General features: G+C 40.5%; 1 protein-coding gene across 2 annotated transcripts in view; it reads left to right on the forward strand.

Moving 5' to 3' along the window:
* Lrrc8c (leucine rich repeat containing 8 VRAC subunit C) overlaps positions 1–16,437 on the forward strand; it is a 77,733-nt gene that overhangs the window by 29,987 nt on the left and 31,309 nt on the right. For both annotated transcript variants that reach the window (XM_048351935.1, XM_048351936.1), the window contains one exon: positions 15,421–15,562. In XM_048351935.1, coding sequence (XP_048207892.1) covers positions 15,425–15,562 — 138 coding nt within the window. In that variant the 5' untranslated portion in view covers positions 15,421–15,424. The remainder of the gene's footprint in view (positions 1–15,420; positions 15,563–16,437) is intronic.

Consider the following 16,437-nt stretch of genomic DNA (forward strand, 5'->3'; position numbering starts at 1 on the left):
ACAAATGTGAGCCACCAGTGCATTGCAATACACACCTTTTCAGCAGTGTGACCAGACAATGCATTCCTAAAAATGATATTTGTGCAATATCTTTCAAAGGAAATGAGAAAAAAAGTCCATGCCCATATTTGGGGCAAAATGTCTCTTGTTTCAGGAAGTCTTCAGTTTGTGCACCAAGTGGTTTCATCCTGTCTCTGGGCTTTAACTCCTTCTGTGTCCGCATTGAACTCCCAAGCTTAACTCACTAGCTGACACCTTTCTTGACTCTGGTCTAATATATCCAGCTCTTCATGGAACCCCCCACTCATATTTCTAACATGCATGTTTGTAACAAGGCCACCCCCACCCCCACATCTGATCCTTCTGTAGTCTCTTAATCTCTGGTAAATGACAGCACTGTTCTTTGATTTCTCTGCATTCTTCTCAAACCCCACATCCAGTTAATAACCTGGAGAAGGAGAGTTATTTAAGCTGAGAAACACTTTAGAAGGCAGAAAACCCCTTGAGGTGAGGAAATGGAGGTAAAATAAAAGCAGAGTAGGGACAGAGGTAGCTTCAGGGCAGTCCTTGATGGGATAAAGATGATGAAAGGGAAGGAGTCATGAGTCTATGAAATCACATTGAAGTTATATTCCCTTCAAAGAGCCCAACCTGCAGTAGAGTGGCTGTGTATGTTTCATTATGTCTTAGCATCAGGTCCCTTGTTTGGCAGAGAGAGGTAAGGCCAAGTTAATTGAGAGAACAACAAAGTCCTTCAACATGAAAAAACTGTAGTCACCTGTGGCCATATTTTGCATAAAGTTGATCTAAAATATTTCCCTACTTCTGGAAACATTGTTGGGACCTCATGAGGAAGCCAGAAATGTAGCCATAATTATAACATTCCATCAAATTTTAGAAAAAAAAAAAACAATAATGACCATTTGAACTGGTCCTAGAAAAAGAAATTGTTGGTATATCTGCTATAAAGGAAAACATCCAGGTAAAACATCAGGGAGGGAAGACGGTAGTGATTTTTAAAAAAATATTTAGAGGCAAGAGATGGTTAATAAGCTAAGTATTGTAACAAATTAATTTGAATGAGAACAATGAAAAGGAAGTGAGTGGCCAGTGTCCTTCTATTTTAATTTGGTCTAAGTTTCCCAGTATTCAAATTCTCAGGACAGAAAGTTCTTGTTTTGCCGCACATGAGTTCCTAGAAATGGCATGCAGATCTCATAGATATCAGAATAGTGCAGTATTGGGGAACTGCCTTCAACACCCAAAGATTTAGCATCAAACAACAATAATAACAAAAAGTATAACCAAGAGTATAATATAGGAGTGATTCTGTGGCCTGGTAAAATTGTTTTTCTAGCTGCTAATGGTAGAAGGTATATTCTATACTAATGACTCCTTTGTAGACAGAAACTGACTGCTTTTACATCTTCTAAAAAGGATGTGCCCTCAGACTGGAATTTTCTCTCTCAGTGCCAAATTTTAGGCTAGTATGTTCACATCACAAGCATGATTATCCTGAGTACAGTCTTCAGATGGCCACCATCCCAAATAGTGCTTCTCTCAATGGGTGTCAGCCCTGAATTTCTCATAAAGGAGGTTGTTAGAAATTAAAATAATTTTCCCGTGGAGTGGAATGAGGTTAAACAGTAGAATCTGACAGACTTCAGCGGGAATTTTTGCTATCATTCACAGGCTTTGTAACCTTGAGGGCAATTATTTAACTTTTCTGCAGATTTTTCCTCCTCATGTATATATGGAAGTTCTCAATTTTTAATGATTGGTAATCAGTAGGAACAATCACATTAACTGTCAGATATTATACTTATTATTTAAGAAAAATGATTCTAAGTTTGTATTTTCCATTTCTCTGAAGATTTTTTTTTTTTTTTTTTGCTGGTCCTGGGATTTGAATTGTGGGTCTGGGCACTGTCCCTGAGCTTCATTTTTTTTTACGATATCAATCTACCACTTGAGCCACAGTGCCACTTTTGGCTTTTTCTGTCATTAGTTGGAGTCTCACAGACTTTTCTGCCCCGGCTGGCTTTGAACCACAATAATCAAATCTCAGCTTTCTGAGTAGCTAGGATTACAGGCATGAGCCACTGGCGTCTGGCTAAGAATTCTTTTATTTAGTGTGCTATGCCTCAAGTTGTAATTAGAGGCTCCAAACACTAAAAAAATTCTTATTTTCAATAAACTCTGATATTTACAAAAGCCACGACATGGAACTAATATATCTATCAACAGATATATTAAAAAAATGTGATATAAAACTAGAGGCATGGCTCAAGTGATAGAGTACCAGCCATGAGCAAAAAAAAAAAAAAAAATAAGTTGAAGTTTGAGGTGAGTTCAAGCCCAGATACCATCACATACACACACACACACACACGCACACACACACACACGCATGCACACACACACATGAATAATACTCCATTGTAGTCATGTATCACATTTGTGAGCATGTGCACTGGTCCTGTGCTTTGCACTCAGAGCCTGTGTGCTGTCTTTGAGGGTTTTTTTTGCTCTAAGGCTAGTGTTCTAGTATTACAGGCTTGAGCCACTAGTGCCCAGCTCTACTGAGCTTTTTTTTTTTTGGCCAGTCCTGGGCCTTGGACTCAGGGCCTGAGCACTGTCCCTGGCTTCTTCCTGCTCAAGGCTAGCACTCTGCCACTTGAGCCACAGCGCCGCTTCTGGCCGTTTTCCGTATATGTGGTGCTGGGGAATCGAACCTAGGGCCTCGTGTATCCGAGGCAGGCACTCTTGCCGCTAGGCTATATCCCCAGCCCCACTACTGAGCTTTTAATAAGAGGAAAATCTTTCATATGTGATGTCATGGGTGAACCTTGAGGATGGTTTGTTAAGGAAGTAGGCAGTCACAGACAAATTACTGGCTGATTCCATTTAAATGACTTGTTTGAAACATAGACTCAAGGAGTGCACTGTGGTTGCCAGGGTCCAGGAGGAGAAGGCAGTGATGAATTACTAATCAACAAGCATAAAGTGTCAGTTAGCAAGATGAATACACCCCAGAGACCTGCTGGACATCGGTGCACCTGTAGTCGGCAACGCTGCGTGGAAGACGGAAAAGAAATGTTGAGAAAGTCGATCTTATCTGGACTATTCTTACCATCATAACATTACCAAAAATTTAAAGCAGTGACAACCAAATCTGATTGCCATCTGTTGAGAATATTAATAACTTTCACAGATTGAGCACCAATTTCCTGCTGGTGCTGTAATTAGTGCTTGCCATAATTACCCTTTACACGTTTCCCAATAAACCTGAGAATGAAAATACTATCCTTTTCTAACTCTAGGTATGGGGGGCAGGGAAGGGAATGTATGTACCAATATTGGGGTTTGAACTCAATCCTGGGGTGCTGTCTCTTGTCTTTACCACTCAAAGAAGATGCTCTACTACTTGAGCCACAGCTTTACTTCCAGCGTTTTTCTGGTTAATTGGAAATAAGAGTTTCACAGGTCATTCTGCTCCATGCTGGCTTAGAACTGCAATCCTCAGATCTCAGTCTCCCACGTAGCTAGGATTATAGACATGAGCCAACTTCACTTGGCTTAACACTTAAAAAAATCACCTACCTGCCTAAAGGAAGCCTCATCTGAGTCCTGTAAGCCCTTTTCAATCCCCCATTTAATTCTGAAAGGCAAGAAAGGTGCAGAGAATGTATTAATTAGATTGGCTCAGTTCTTTGTGCTGGGCTTTCCCTCTTGGATGTCTTATGTATTTAATCCATTTCCATGTTTTTGCATGTTGCCATGGGAAAGCTCATTCCATGATGTGAGAGGCTTTAGTGCTGAAGCTAGTTTTCTTAATGTTAAACCCTGCATTTTCATTTCCACATTTTATCTTGGTGTTACCAGGGCAACCCAAATAATTTCATTTTTTCTTTTGAAGTTGATGCCTTTAAGGCTGTTATACCTTATGCTGACTCATATATTTTCTTGCAGGTTTTTTTTTCTAGTTTAATTCCTGTAGCTACTTTCCTTACTCAGATTTTATCTGCTTTTTTTGTATAATCATCAAAGCTGCTACTGTGGGGGTGATGGTTAAGTATTTGGGGGTGAGGGAATCATAATCCCACTGATAATTAGAAAAGACTATGTACTTTCTCACCAGGAAAAAAACATGCCAGCTTAACAAATAATGGAGGAGAATGTTGGCTATATGAGTTTATTTAAGTACCTCTTACCCAAATTGATTTGAGTTTTAGGTTTTTGAATAGCAAGTTGAAAGCATTTGTATGGCAAATAATTTATTTAAAAGCTGAATCTATTCCATTTCTAAACATATGCTATGAAAGTGAAAGTGCCTGTTTTATTTCTAATTTCTTTTCTTTACTTTTTTTTACTTTGCTGGTCCTGGACTTGAACTCAGGACCTAGGAGTTGCCCCTCAATTTTTGTGCTCAAGACTAGCACTCCACCATTTGTACCACAGCTCAGCTTCTGGCCTTTTCTGGTTCATTTGAGAGAAGAGTCTCTTTCCTGATCAGGCTGGTTTTGAACCACGATCCTCAGACTTCAGCCTCCAGAATAGCTAGGATTAAGGCATGAGCCACAGGTGCCCAACTTGTTTCTGCTTTCATCTCTTCATCCCAGGGATATCTCCAGCTTGGTTCCATGCCCTGTCTTTCTCTACAGGCTTCTTGGTCTTCTGCCTGCATGAGTGAAATGACACGTTGGCTTCCATCACTTCCAGTGCTCAGCTGGCTCACACAAACCCTTTGAGTTTGAAGTAGTGTGAAGAGCTGATAAGCCAAGAAGTGAAACAGTACTTTTTTTTTTTAGCAATTGATATGGTAAAAATATATGTATACATATATATGTATGTATGTATATAATATGTATACACAAATATATATATATGTATGTGTGTCTGTCTGTGTGTGTGTCTGTCTGTGTGTCTGTGTCTGGGAGAGAGGAAGAAATGACACTGAGCCGAGGGAAGGAAGGAAAGAAAGGGAAGGACATATCAAAGAAAAGGAAGAAGATAAAGGGAAAAGTGGAACAATGAAGTGGATAAAGGTGGAGGCCATCATGTTGACTGATGTAATCAGGCATAAAAAGACATATCTTCACATTCTTTTTTATATGTACAATCTCAAAAGTTTAGTCTCAGAAGAAAAGAAAGAATGGTCACTAGAGAATAGCAAGGGTAGGGAGGGAAGGAAGGAAGAGAAGGAGAGGATAGGTCACCGGTAGTAGTACACAGTTTGAGGTGGGCAAATGCAGTCATAATATTCAATGATGGCAAATACAGTTGTAACATTCAATGTCCATCTGTGAAAATGACCAGGAAGTGTGAGGGGGTGGGTGGAGTTTGGAGAGATGAGGAGAATGAGGAAGTGGTGACATTGATCTAAATATATTGTACTCATAAACTGACATGTCAGATTGAAACCCATGTATCTATAGAATTATCATATTAATATATGCCCCACAAATATATGCCAATTAAATTTTAGGGATGGGATTGGAGGTGTAGCTCAGGTGGTAGAGTGCCAGTCAATGAGCATAAGGTTAGGTATCAAGTTTGAGTCCCAGTCTTGGGCCAAAAAAAAAAGTTAACTATTTCAATCAATAAAAGTTGGGCATAGTAGATGCACACCCATCATCCCAACTATTTAGCAAGCACAAATAGGCAGATTGTGCTCTTGGCATGCACTGGTTCATAAGTACAAGACTGATTTGAAATATAACTAAGACCAAAAGAGGGTATGGTTTTATTCAAGTAGGAAAGCATCTGCCTAGCAACTACTTTAAATTCAAAACCTAGTGCTATGAGAGAGAGAGACAGAGAGAGAGATTTAAGTTTTAAAAACAGATCCTAAGAGATGATCTTCTGACCAAATAACTGGCTGGTGTGGTGGCTAGGAAGATGGTTCCCACGGAGAAGCTCTGGATGGAGTGAGTGAGATAGTGCTCCATAATTGACAAGTGCCAAGGAACCATCTTTGCCCATCACCATTGCCTGAGTCTCAGGAAGCTGGTGGGCGCCTGTCCTCATTGGTGCTGATGCAATCAGTGTTGGCTGCTCGGGATGAGAATTTTGTGTAGGGGCCAAATATGGCCTACTGAGCCAGAACTTTGGGTTTTCTTTACCCCGAATTCATTTTTATCTTACATTTGAGTCGAGGCATCCAGTGGCAGATGACTTGGCATTGGATCAGCATCAGTTCTCACGACAGATGATGCTGTCTAGAGGAAGCAGCAAGTGGAAAAGATGAAGCTGCTAAGCGCCACACTCTGTGGAAAGACTGCTTTTAGTCTGATCAAGAATACATATAAGGGGCTGGGGATATAGCCTAGTGGCAAGAGTGCCTGCCTCGGATACACGAGGCCCTAGGTTCGATTCCCCAGCACCACATATACAGAAAACGGCCAGAAGCGGCGCTGTGGCTCAAGTGGCAGAGTGCTAGCCTTGAGCGGGAAGAAGCCAGGGACAGTGCTCAGGCCCTGAGTCCAAGGCCCAGGACTGGCCAAAAAAAAAAAAAAAAAAAGAATACATATAAGAATATATCAGAATGAACAATCCTTGTACAATTAATTGATGCCAATAATACGTGAAAATGAAAAGTGGCTTTGGTTAGACTTTTAGTGAGCAAGTCTTGGTGACTATCAATTTAATCTACAAGCATGGATGAAAATTGGAGACATCAGTAAGAATGTTCACCTTGCTAGTAGATATAAATGGATGCAAATATAAATATGCACGTATTCCAGATTCCATACACATTTCTTTGCTCTGTTAGCTCAAAGGGCCTAAAAGGGAAAAATGCCCAGGTAGCCACAAGTATATCTAATACCCCATCATAATTTCTTTCTTTCTTTTTGGTGCTGGTTTTAGGGCTTGAACTCAGGGCCTGGGTGCCTTTTATGAAAGGTTAGTGCTCCACCACTTGAGCCACAGCTCCATGTCGTTTTTTATTTTGGCAGTTAATTGGAGATAAGAGTTTCACAGGATCTCTTGCCTGAGCTGGCTTCAAACCATGTCTCAGCCTTCTGAGTCACTAGGATTAGAGGCATGAGCCACCAGTGCTCAGCCCCTTTCTCACTGAATCTCTGTGGGACTTGCATGACACCATTTGTCTGTTGATTACTTTCTTTGAAGGAACTCCATTCCCTTATGTCTGTGTGACCATTGAAAACATTGATCTGTACTAAGTTTTTAGGTCATCTGAAAAGTAGGACAGACCAACTAAAAACAAAATACCCTCAGTAGTTCCATAACCTTTGTCTTTTTCTCTTGGCACTAAGGCTATTTTCCACCCTCACCCCCAATGAAAAAAAAATCATCCATTAAAACTCCTCCTTGGAACTTTCAAAGTTATTTCCTTAAAGTGGTTGACTTGTAAATATTTTTCTTGTTTTGCACCTTAATGTTTTCTCTACTAAGCCTTAGGTTTAAACTCAATGTCTATAATCTTTCTATGCCATTTTTCATTTTTTGGTTATTTGTCATTAATATTCCCAATTTAATTACTTTGGAGCTTGTTTTCTCCTACCATGATCTCCTCATATCACCTTTTTTAAAATGTCAGTCCTGAGGCTTGAACTCAGGGCATGGGTGCTGTTCTTCAACATTTTCATTTTTGTTGTTTTGCTCAAGGCTAGTACTCTACCACTTGAGCCACAGGATTTCTTGTCTGGGCTGACTCTCAATGATGATCCTCAGATCTCAGCCTCCTAAGTAGCTATAATTTACAGGCAGGAGCCCTTGATTCCCCACTTCATATCCATCCTTTCCTGCTAATGAAGTTGCTAGTCAAAACCAATCCTGAAAACAACTTTCCATGTCTCCATGCAAGTTGATATATTACTAGGCCTCTGTATCTTGTCTTGTAGGTCTTTCAATCATTTTTAAAAATACATTTGGCAAAGCTCTAGGTATTTCTGAGATAATTATTCTCAGGAAGGCCTCATCTATACCCAAGCCAACTTTCTTACTAAAAATAGAAATGGCAAGTAAACAATTTCAAAATACTATATAGTTTGTCTATAAAGATGGTACTTCATGGTTTTTAATCCAAGTTAACTAGACTTTAAATTTTTTCATAGATTTTCATTGTATTCCCAAAGGATTCAAATGAATAAATCTAAGATCTTGCAGTTGTCTTGTCATTTTGAGCTAATTATTCATTTATTTAATCTATGGCACTTACTATAGGCAAATGCTGTGAGTTGTTGGGAGAAAAGTAGAGGACAAAATAGAAATTGCACTGTGCACTGGTGGCTCACCCCTATAATCCTAACTATTCAGGAGGTTGAGATATGAGGATCGTGGTTCAAAGCCAACCCAGGCAGTAAAGTCTGTGAGACTCTTATCTCCAATTAACTACCAGAAAACCAGAAGTGGTGCTGTGGCTCCAAGTTGTAGAACACTAGCCTTAAGAGCTCAAGGACAGCACCTAGGCTCTGAGTTCAAGCCCTGTGACTGACCAAAAAAAACCATAAAAATTATCCCCTGTATTCATGGAGCTTATAGTGTAGAGAGAGAACATCATTCAAGAACACAAAGAGGAAGTAGTGTCTGGTGCTTTATTGAGGGACATACAGAGCACCTTGAGGTGCTGATGCTGGATTTGAGTGGTGCTAGAGCCTTGGTACACAGCACCCATAGGAGTTTGCAAAGCCAGGAGAGGACTTGGAAGAACTTTATAGCTGTAGGTTGAACACTGCACAACCATTTTCTGTTATGTCATGTTTTGTAATTAATTTTCAGGATATACATAGATCATTTGGGTTTCACTCTCAGAATATGTGTGTGTGTGTGTGTGTGTGTGTGTATCCTAGTATCACTATTTCTTTGAGGGGAAGGGGTTGTTAATTGTTTTAATCTTTTATTTTTCTGTTGGTACTACCTTGAACTAGACCTGATTAATATCCCTTTTTCACTCAAGGCTGGTGCTCTACCACTTGTGCTATGGATCCACTTCTGTCTTTTTTGGGGATTAACTTGAGATGAGGGTTGTATAGACTTTGCTGCCTGGACTGGCTTCAAGCTTTGATCCTCAGGTCTCAGTCTCTGGAGAAGCTAGGATTGCAGATGTGAGCCACCAACACTACCCAGCTTATTTTTATCTTTTTACGTTGAAGAATACATTTATCTCAGACACATATATTTTAACTAAGAGTTTCTTCTTCCACATAGATCTTTGGCAAGTTAGATGGGAGGCCAGCAGCCTTTGAAAACAGCCTTCCCTGTAGAGTTTTCTTCTAAAGGAATCTGTGAGCTCCCTCCCTCATCCAGTTGCTAGAATGTGTGTGACTCTTCACATTAGATTTTATTTAACTTCACTATGAGAAAATAACGCTTAGAAGAGGGAACTAGTATAATGTCTAACGCAGAAAAGATGAACATTAAATCAATATGTTAAATTTAGAACCAAACCCAATAATTATTTATCCTGTAGGGACAAAGGCTTCTAATAAATATTTATCAGAAGGATGAATGAGATTTAGAAATACAAAATTCCAAACCGTTTTATTGCTAATAAGACTTTTATGTTTAGATCTGTTTTCTGTCATTTGTTTCTTGGTAATATAATGTTAAGAGTAGGGAGTCACAAAGTACAGCCATGCCTTTGGGTACAAGCTGAGATTAAGTAAGCATTATTGATCAACATGCCCTCTTTAGCACTAGTGATAGAACATTGCGCATTAAAATTTCAATGATCCTTAACTTTAAAATTATAAATAATTCCTGATTCCTTCCTTCATCTCAAGCATTTTCTTTAGTAGTGGATGTATTTTGAATAATCATTATTTACAGTGTAGAACAATGTGGCAATAGTCACTCTGTGTGTGTGTGTGTGTGTGTGCGCGCCATCCTGGGGTTTGAACTCAGGGCTTGGGTGCTGTCCCCAAGCTTTTGTGTTCAAGGCTACTGCTCTCTACTACTTTGAGCTTCAGCACCATTAGAGATCAGAATCTCACAGAGTTTTCTGCCAGGCTGGATTTGAACTGTGACCCTCAGATCTCAGCCTCCTGAGTAGCTAGGATTACAGGTGTGAGCAACTGATGCCTGGTAGTCATAGGTAGTTATTGTAGTATCAAGCCTTTGGAAGAGAATGATGACATACTAGAAGAGTTTGGCTTTTATTACAAAGCCCTTTACTATGCAGTAATAACTCTTCAAATTGTCACAACTAACTTGGAAAAGAAAACAAGAGTAGCTGTCATGGCAGGGTCTTCAGAGGGGCTAAATTTTGTAAAAGAAGAATTCAGAGGGACCCTGCCCTGCATGTGAGCACCCAGAATCTTGCTCTTGGCAAGGAAAGCCATAGATAAAGGAACAGTGGTCTTCTACTTCAGAGCATTGCTCCTGGAACACTGCTAGCCCAAGCCTCTTGAAAAGGCCCCACAGGTCAAAATTGCATAATGCTGAGATGCCTTTTTCCTTTGTCACTGGTGTTGCCAAATCCCCAGTGCGTGAGGTGCCTTTCTCTGCATGAATCAACACTGAGGCACCAAACTGTACTGAAGGGTCTGTATCCCTCGTGGGCACACAGAATTTATTTTCTAAAATCAAAGCAGTGTCACTTAATGTCTCTGCTGACACAGTACACGTTACTATTTGAATAACTCTCAAGCCTTGACCAGATGTTGCATTTATTATGTGAAATGGGAAGGGAACACAGAGAACTTATGCTGAGTGTGTCCCAATGTACACGGGCCTTTCCCTTGAGAAACTGGGATGTCCTAGTTAAAAGCTAAATTATTAGCTGTTTTATCATATCACACGGTTGGAGCTTTTTTCCTTGAATAAAACAAGTGATGGTTCAGACTTGGGTACATGTAATGTTATGATAGGAATAGATAATAACCAACATTTGTTGATGGTGATAAAATTCTAATTTTCAAGTGATAAGGCTTTGAAGAACCATGAGCTTGACAGTTTCCCAGTCCTTAATTTTTTTTCAGATAATAGCAATGGTGATTAATTAATTTTTTAAATAGTTTTGATGAAATGGGTTGATATTTAGAAGATTGCCAATTCAGTGATCCATTGTTTTCCAAATTATCAATGCATGGTTTTAGAAACTCCTGCATGAGGAAAAGATGGGTTCAAAGTGCAAGACAGAGAATGGGCTGTAGCTTGGAGGTAAAATGCTTGTTTAGTATGGGCAGGACCTAGAGTTTCTTCTTCTGTATTGCAAAAAGTAAAGGAGAGACTAATGCATTTTAATAGAGTTTGATTAATTTAATATTTGAATTTTAAGAACTAGGAGTTTGAAAATTTTAATGAGATAGTTTCCCAGGTTCCATGTTGCAACTCCTTTAGTCAAGGGTAGTATAGCCTCAAAAATAAATACCCTTTTGGACACTGTGGCTTAAGCATTTGTAATCTTAGCTTCTTGGAAAGTAAAGATTAGGAGGATAGCAATTCAAGGCCTGCCTTGAGATATCATCTCAGCCAATAAAGGGCTGGGAATAGTGTTTCACAACTGCCACCCCAGCTACACAGGAAGAATAAATAGGAGGACCACAGTCCAGGCTTGCCTAGGGGATAAAACTGAAAGTAAAAATGGCTGGAGACCAAAATGATGGAACACTGTGGGTAAGAAGCCAAGGCCCTGAGTTTCTCAAACCCCAGTACTGCCAAAAGAAAAATAAAAGAATATTCTCCATGACGTGAAAAAGCTATTGAGCTGGATGCTAGTGGCTCACTCCTGTAATCCTTGCTACTCAGGAGGCTGAGATCTGAGGATTTAAGACACTACTTGCATCTCTAACTATGTGCCTTTTTGAGGCCATACTTACCTCATGTAGTTCAGTCTGAACAACAAGTTAGAAGAGCTTGCAGGTACCAGCAGAACTGACCTCTGTCCAGCTGCCTTCTTCTATTAAGCCATGTTCTTAAAAAATGTTTTCAAGAGTATAAAAGTTATTCTAATTTCTGTGTTTTGGAAAATGTGGTTGCTTTCTTAGGAAACCATGATAAAATGTAATATATGTTTTATTGAATTAATATGTTAAATTTTTTTTGTTGTTTTTTTGTATTTTTGCCAGTCCTGGGGCTTGAACTCAGGGCCTGAGCACTGTCCCTGGCTTCTTTTTGCTCAAGGCTAGCACTCTACCACTTGAGCCACAGCGCCATTTCCGGCCTTTTCTATATATGTGGTGCTGAGGACTCGAACCCAGGGCTTCATGTATATGTGGCAAGCACTTTTACCACTAGGCCATATTCCCAACCCTTTGGGTTTAATTTCTAACATGGTACACATTTAGGGGCATTATTGTTATAGATACTTTGGGGTTCTCCTTAGCGTATTTTAGAGCATTAAGGAAAATTACGTCCTGAGTCTAAAAAAGAAAGGAAAGAGAACCTCTGCTCTTAAGTGGTGGGTTTTCTGCCTTAGATTCTCACCCATTTAAGTGAATAAATCCAGTGGCCTCCAGGATAGGAAGAACTGACCTGTGAAAGGCACACCCTCCCCCACCCCCCAAATCTGTGACTACCCCACAGTGGACCACAGCACAGGCCATAGGTCGCTATCATTGCTGCGAGTCATTGTCACCCCAGCTATGAGCTGAGTGAATGTCTGAATTCATTCACTCATTCAGCACAGTTGTTCAGGACTAGCTGTTCCCCCAGGCAGTGTGAGAAATGACCTGGATGCAAGCTAGAACAAAGCAGTTGCTTCTGAAGCAGACATGGAAGTTACTGTGAGCTTGTGCCTGCCTGTGACTGCCACTCGATGACAAGAACACATGTGGTTCATTAAGAAAAGTGGCCCTGGGGCTGGGAATGTGGCTTAGCAGTGGAGTGCTTGCCTAGCATGCATGAAGCCCTGGGTTCGATTCCTCAGCACCATAAAACAGATAAAGCTAGAAGTGGCGCTATGGCTCAAGTGGTAGAGTGCTAACCTTGAACAAAAGCAAACCAGGGACAGTGCTCAGGCCCTGAGTTCAAGCCCTAGGGCTAGCCAAAAAATAAAAAATAAAAAGGGGGGGGGCCCTGATGAACTAGACAAATCAAAGTATGAGCTAACCTGATTTCCTTTCTCAGGGCTGGGAATATGGCCTAGTGGCAAGCGTGCTTGCCTCATATACATGAAGCCCTGGGTTCGATTCCCCAGCACCACATATACAGAAAATGTCCAGAAGTGGCGCTGTGGCTCAAGTGGCAGAGTGCTAGCCTTGAGCAAAAAGAAGCCAGGGACAGTGCTCAGGCCCTGAGTCCAAGCCCCAGGACTGGCCAAAAAAAAAAAAAAAAAAAAAAAAGAAGCCAAGGACAGTGCTCAAGCCCTGAGTCCAAGGCCCAGGACTGGCAAGAAAAAAAAAAAAAAAAAAAAGACTGATTTCCTTTCTCCCTTTTTTTTTTGCTGATACTTGGGGTTTGGAACTCAAGACCTCGTGCTTACTAAACAGACACTCTATACCACTTGAACCAGGCTCTTGGTACCAGGTACTTGGTACCAACCTCAAACTGTAGTTCTCCTATTTATTCTTCTGGCATAGCTAGGATCCCACCTAGCTTATTGGTTAATAGAGGCTCAGGCCAGCCTCAAACCTCAATTCTCCCAATCTTTGCCTCCCAGATAGCTAAGATTACACCTCCACAGGTAGCTCTCTAGTATGAAATTTTAATAATGCTAAATTATACAAAGTGAGTTATTGGGCTTGTGTGGTCTGCCTGCAATGTGTGTATTAAGGATACATTTAACATAGGCCCAGCTCTCAAAAAGATCACAGCTTCAAGATGGAAACAGAATAGAGTTCAAATTATAATGTTTCAATTCTGTACAGAAATAGTGTCAAATACTGCACAGACATCAAAGACATCCTGGGGAAGGGTTCTTCAGGAGCTGAAATTTGCAACATTATTAGAGAAAAAAATCCAAAAGGAAAAGAAAATTACTGTTTAAGTAAGAACTAAGGAGCCAGGTGCAAGTGGTTTATACTTGTAATCCTAGCTACTCAGGAGGTTGAGATCTGAGGATCACTGTTCAAAGCCAACCTGGGCAGGAAAGTCTGTGTGAGTCTTATCTCCAATTAACCACCAAAAAAGCCAGAAATGGCACTGTGGCTCAAATGGTAGAGCACTATCCTTGAACAAAAGAGCTTAGGGATAGTGCCCAGATCCTGAGTTCAAGGCCCACAACCACCAAGAGAAAGAGAGGGAGAGAGAACTATAAGCCAGAATGAATGATGCTATTATATCTCCCAAAGCTATAACCACTAATGCACTGGAAAAAACAAGATCTGGGAGACAAAGCAGCAAATATATATTCCCCCGCCACTTTGATTAAGACTGAGTAATAAAGATGAATATAGACAGGTAGATTATTGTCTAAAGGTGGCAGAAGGGAGAAAGATTTTCCTTTTGGCCCTTGTTAGCACTTACTCTTTGCCAAAAGTAAGTGGAAAAGAAATATAGGTCTTCTCATATGAGCAGCATGATTTCTGGGTCACAAAAGGCAGGGAGAATGAGGAGAAAGGAGATTGCAGACCAAGAAATGCATGAGCCTCTTTTTCTCTCAGGGCCTTAAATGTGCCCCATGCATTGAACGCCTGTCATGCACTTAAGGACAGGAATTTTGTGGTAGCCCTGTGGCACAGTAACAAATACCTGCCGTTGATCAACTTGCAAAGAAGAAAGGTTTCAGTCCCTAGTCTGTTGGCTCATTGCTTTGGGGCCTGCTGCAAGACACTAGTCATGATGGGGGCAAATGACAGGCAGGTGAAGAGCCTGGAGAAATGGCTCTGGTGCCCTTCAGTCCCCTTCAAGATTATGACCTTTGTGACCTATCTTCATTCCACTAGCCCCCACCACCTCCCAGTAATGCCACAAACTGGTGATAGAGCCTTTTCTCCATGGCCCTTAGGGTACACTCATTCAAACTATGACAGGTTTCCAGGGCAACCATTATTTCTCAGGATGTTTCCCTCACAATAACATTAGGGAATTACAAGAAGTATAAAAGTATCAAAAGCACACAGGCAAAAAGATCTCTTCGAGGACAAAGGCCACATGACAGCATTGCTTTCTTCCCTGGTAAAGTCAGCAAGATGCCCTCCAGAGTCCAGTATACCATGAACATAAATGACTACTGAAATGACAGTTCAGTGTGCCTGAAAGTGAGATGAACAGCAAAAGAAGTGCCAAAGGCAGATCCATTCCTGCTAGTGTCTCTGTATTGTATGTGAGGGAAGTGGGTGTACAGGAAGGAACTGGGACTTGGGATGGTCTCTGTGCCCTGTGGGGCATGGCACAGGGCGGATGGTGATGGACAGTGCTTCCATGCAGGGACCTGCCTTCTTCATGGAGCAGTACTGAGCCTGGACTCAAAGCTCTGATGGGCCTAAGCAGTGTTTTGTTTTCAGATCCTGGTAACTGTAGTATGTGGTGCTAGAAGATACATTAACTCACCAGCAGTCTCTCCTTTCCCAGAAACATGATTCCGGTGACAGAATTCCGGCAGTTCTCAGAGCAGCAGCCTGCCTTCCGGGTGCTAAAGCCATGGTGGGACGTGTTTACCGATTACCTGTCAGTGGCCATGCTGATGATCGGCGTATTTGGATGTACTCTACAGGTAGGTGCCTGGCCCATGGTGGAGACGGGGCTGGGCAAGACACAAAGTCACTGAGCCCCCTGGGGAAGGTGGAGAAGGGATGTGGCTGAGTCACTGAGCCCTTTGTCTACATTGAGGCCCTGGCTTCCATCTCCACCACCAACACAAAGGCAAAAGATGGTGGCCAGTTTGATTTTTTTTTTTTTTTGAAGCGTGGAAGTGTTACTTTTCTCTATTTGTAAATGACACTTGTCGTCATGGTTAGGAGCCTGATGCGCTTCTTTACTAGACTTTTCTAGTAAGGTAAATGGGGGAATTTGTAAGACTCCATCAGCTCAAGTCAGGATCAATGTTGCTACCAGCAGAGCATCCATGTATTTCCCAGTTCGCTTCATGTTACTGGACACCATGAACCTCACCATGCCGTGTCCATCAGGAAGTGGGACTTTTTGCTTTTCTTTACATCTTAAGACTCATAATTGATCATGAGTAGTAACTGAAACTATGGAAAGAGAAATCATGGGCAATATATGTACACTATTTATAATGTGTATATATAAAATATATATTATATGATGTTTACTGTCTATATAGACTTATAATGTATATGCTATATGTTATATTCTTATATAGGACATGTATACTAACTAATATACTTATATATAGCATCTTTGCTATATTATATATTTTTAATATACATATGTTATATATAATATATTCTGTTAATATATATACACTGTATGCTTATATAATACATGTTGTATGTTGTAATTTATGTGTAACTATAATATATGTGATATAAATATATGTTTATGTAGTATTTATATTACACTATACACTATATTATAATGCATATTATGTGTATACATTATAAGGGTTTTGGATGAACTAATATT

Source organism: Perognathus longimembris, chromosome 7, assembly GCF_023159225.1.
Source record: "Perognathus longimembris pacificus isolate PPM17 chromosome 7, ASM2315922v1, whole genome shotgun sequence".
Lineage (NCBI taxonomy): Eukaryota > Metazoa > Chordata > Mammalia > Rodentia > Heteromyidae > Perognathus > Perognathus longimembris.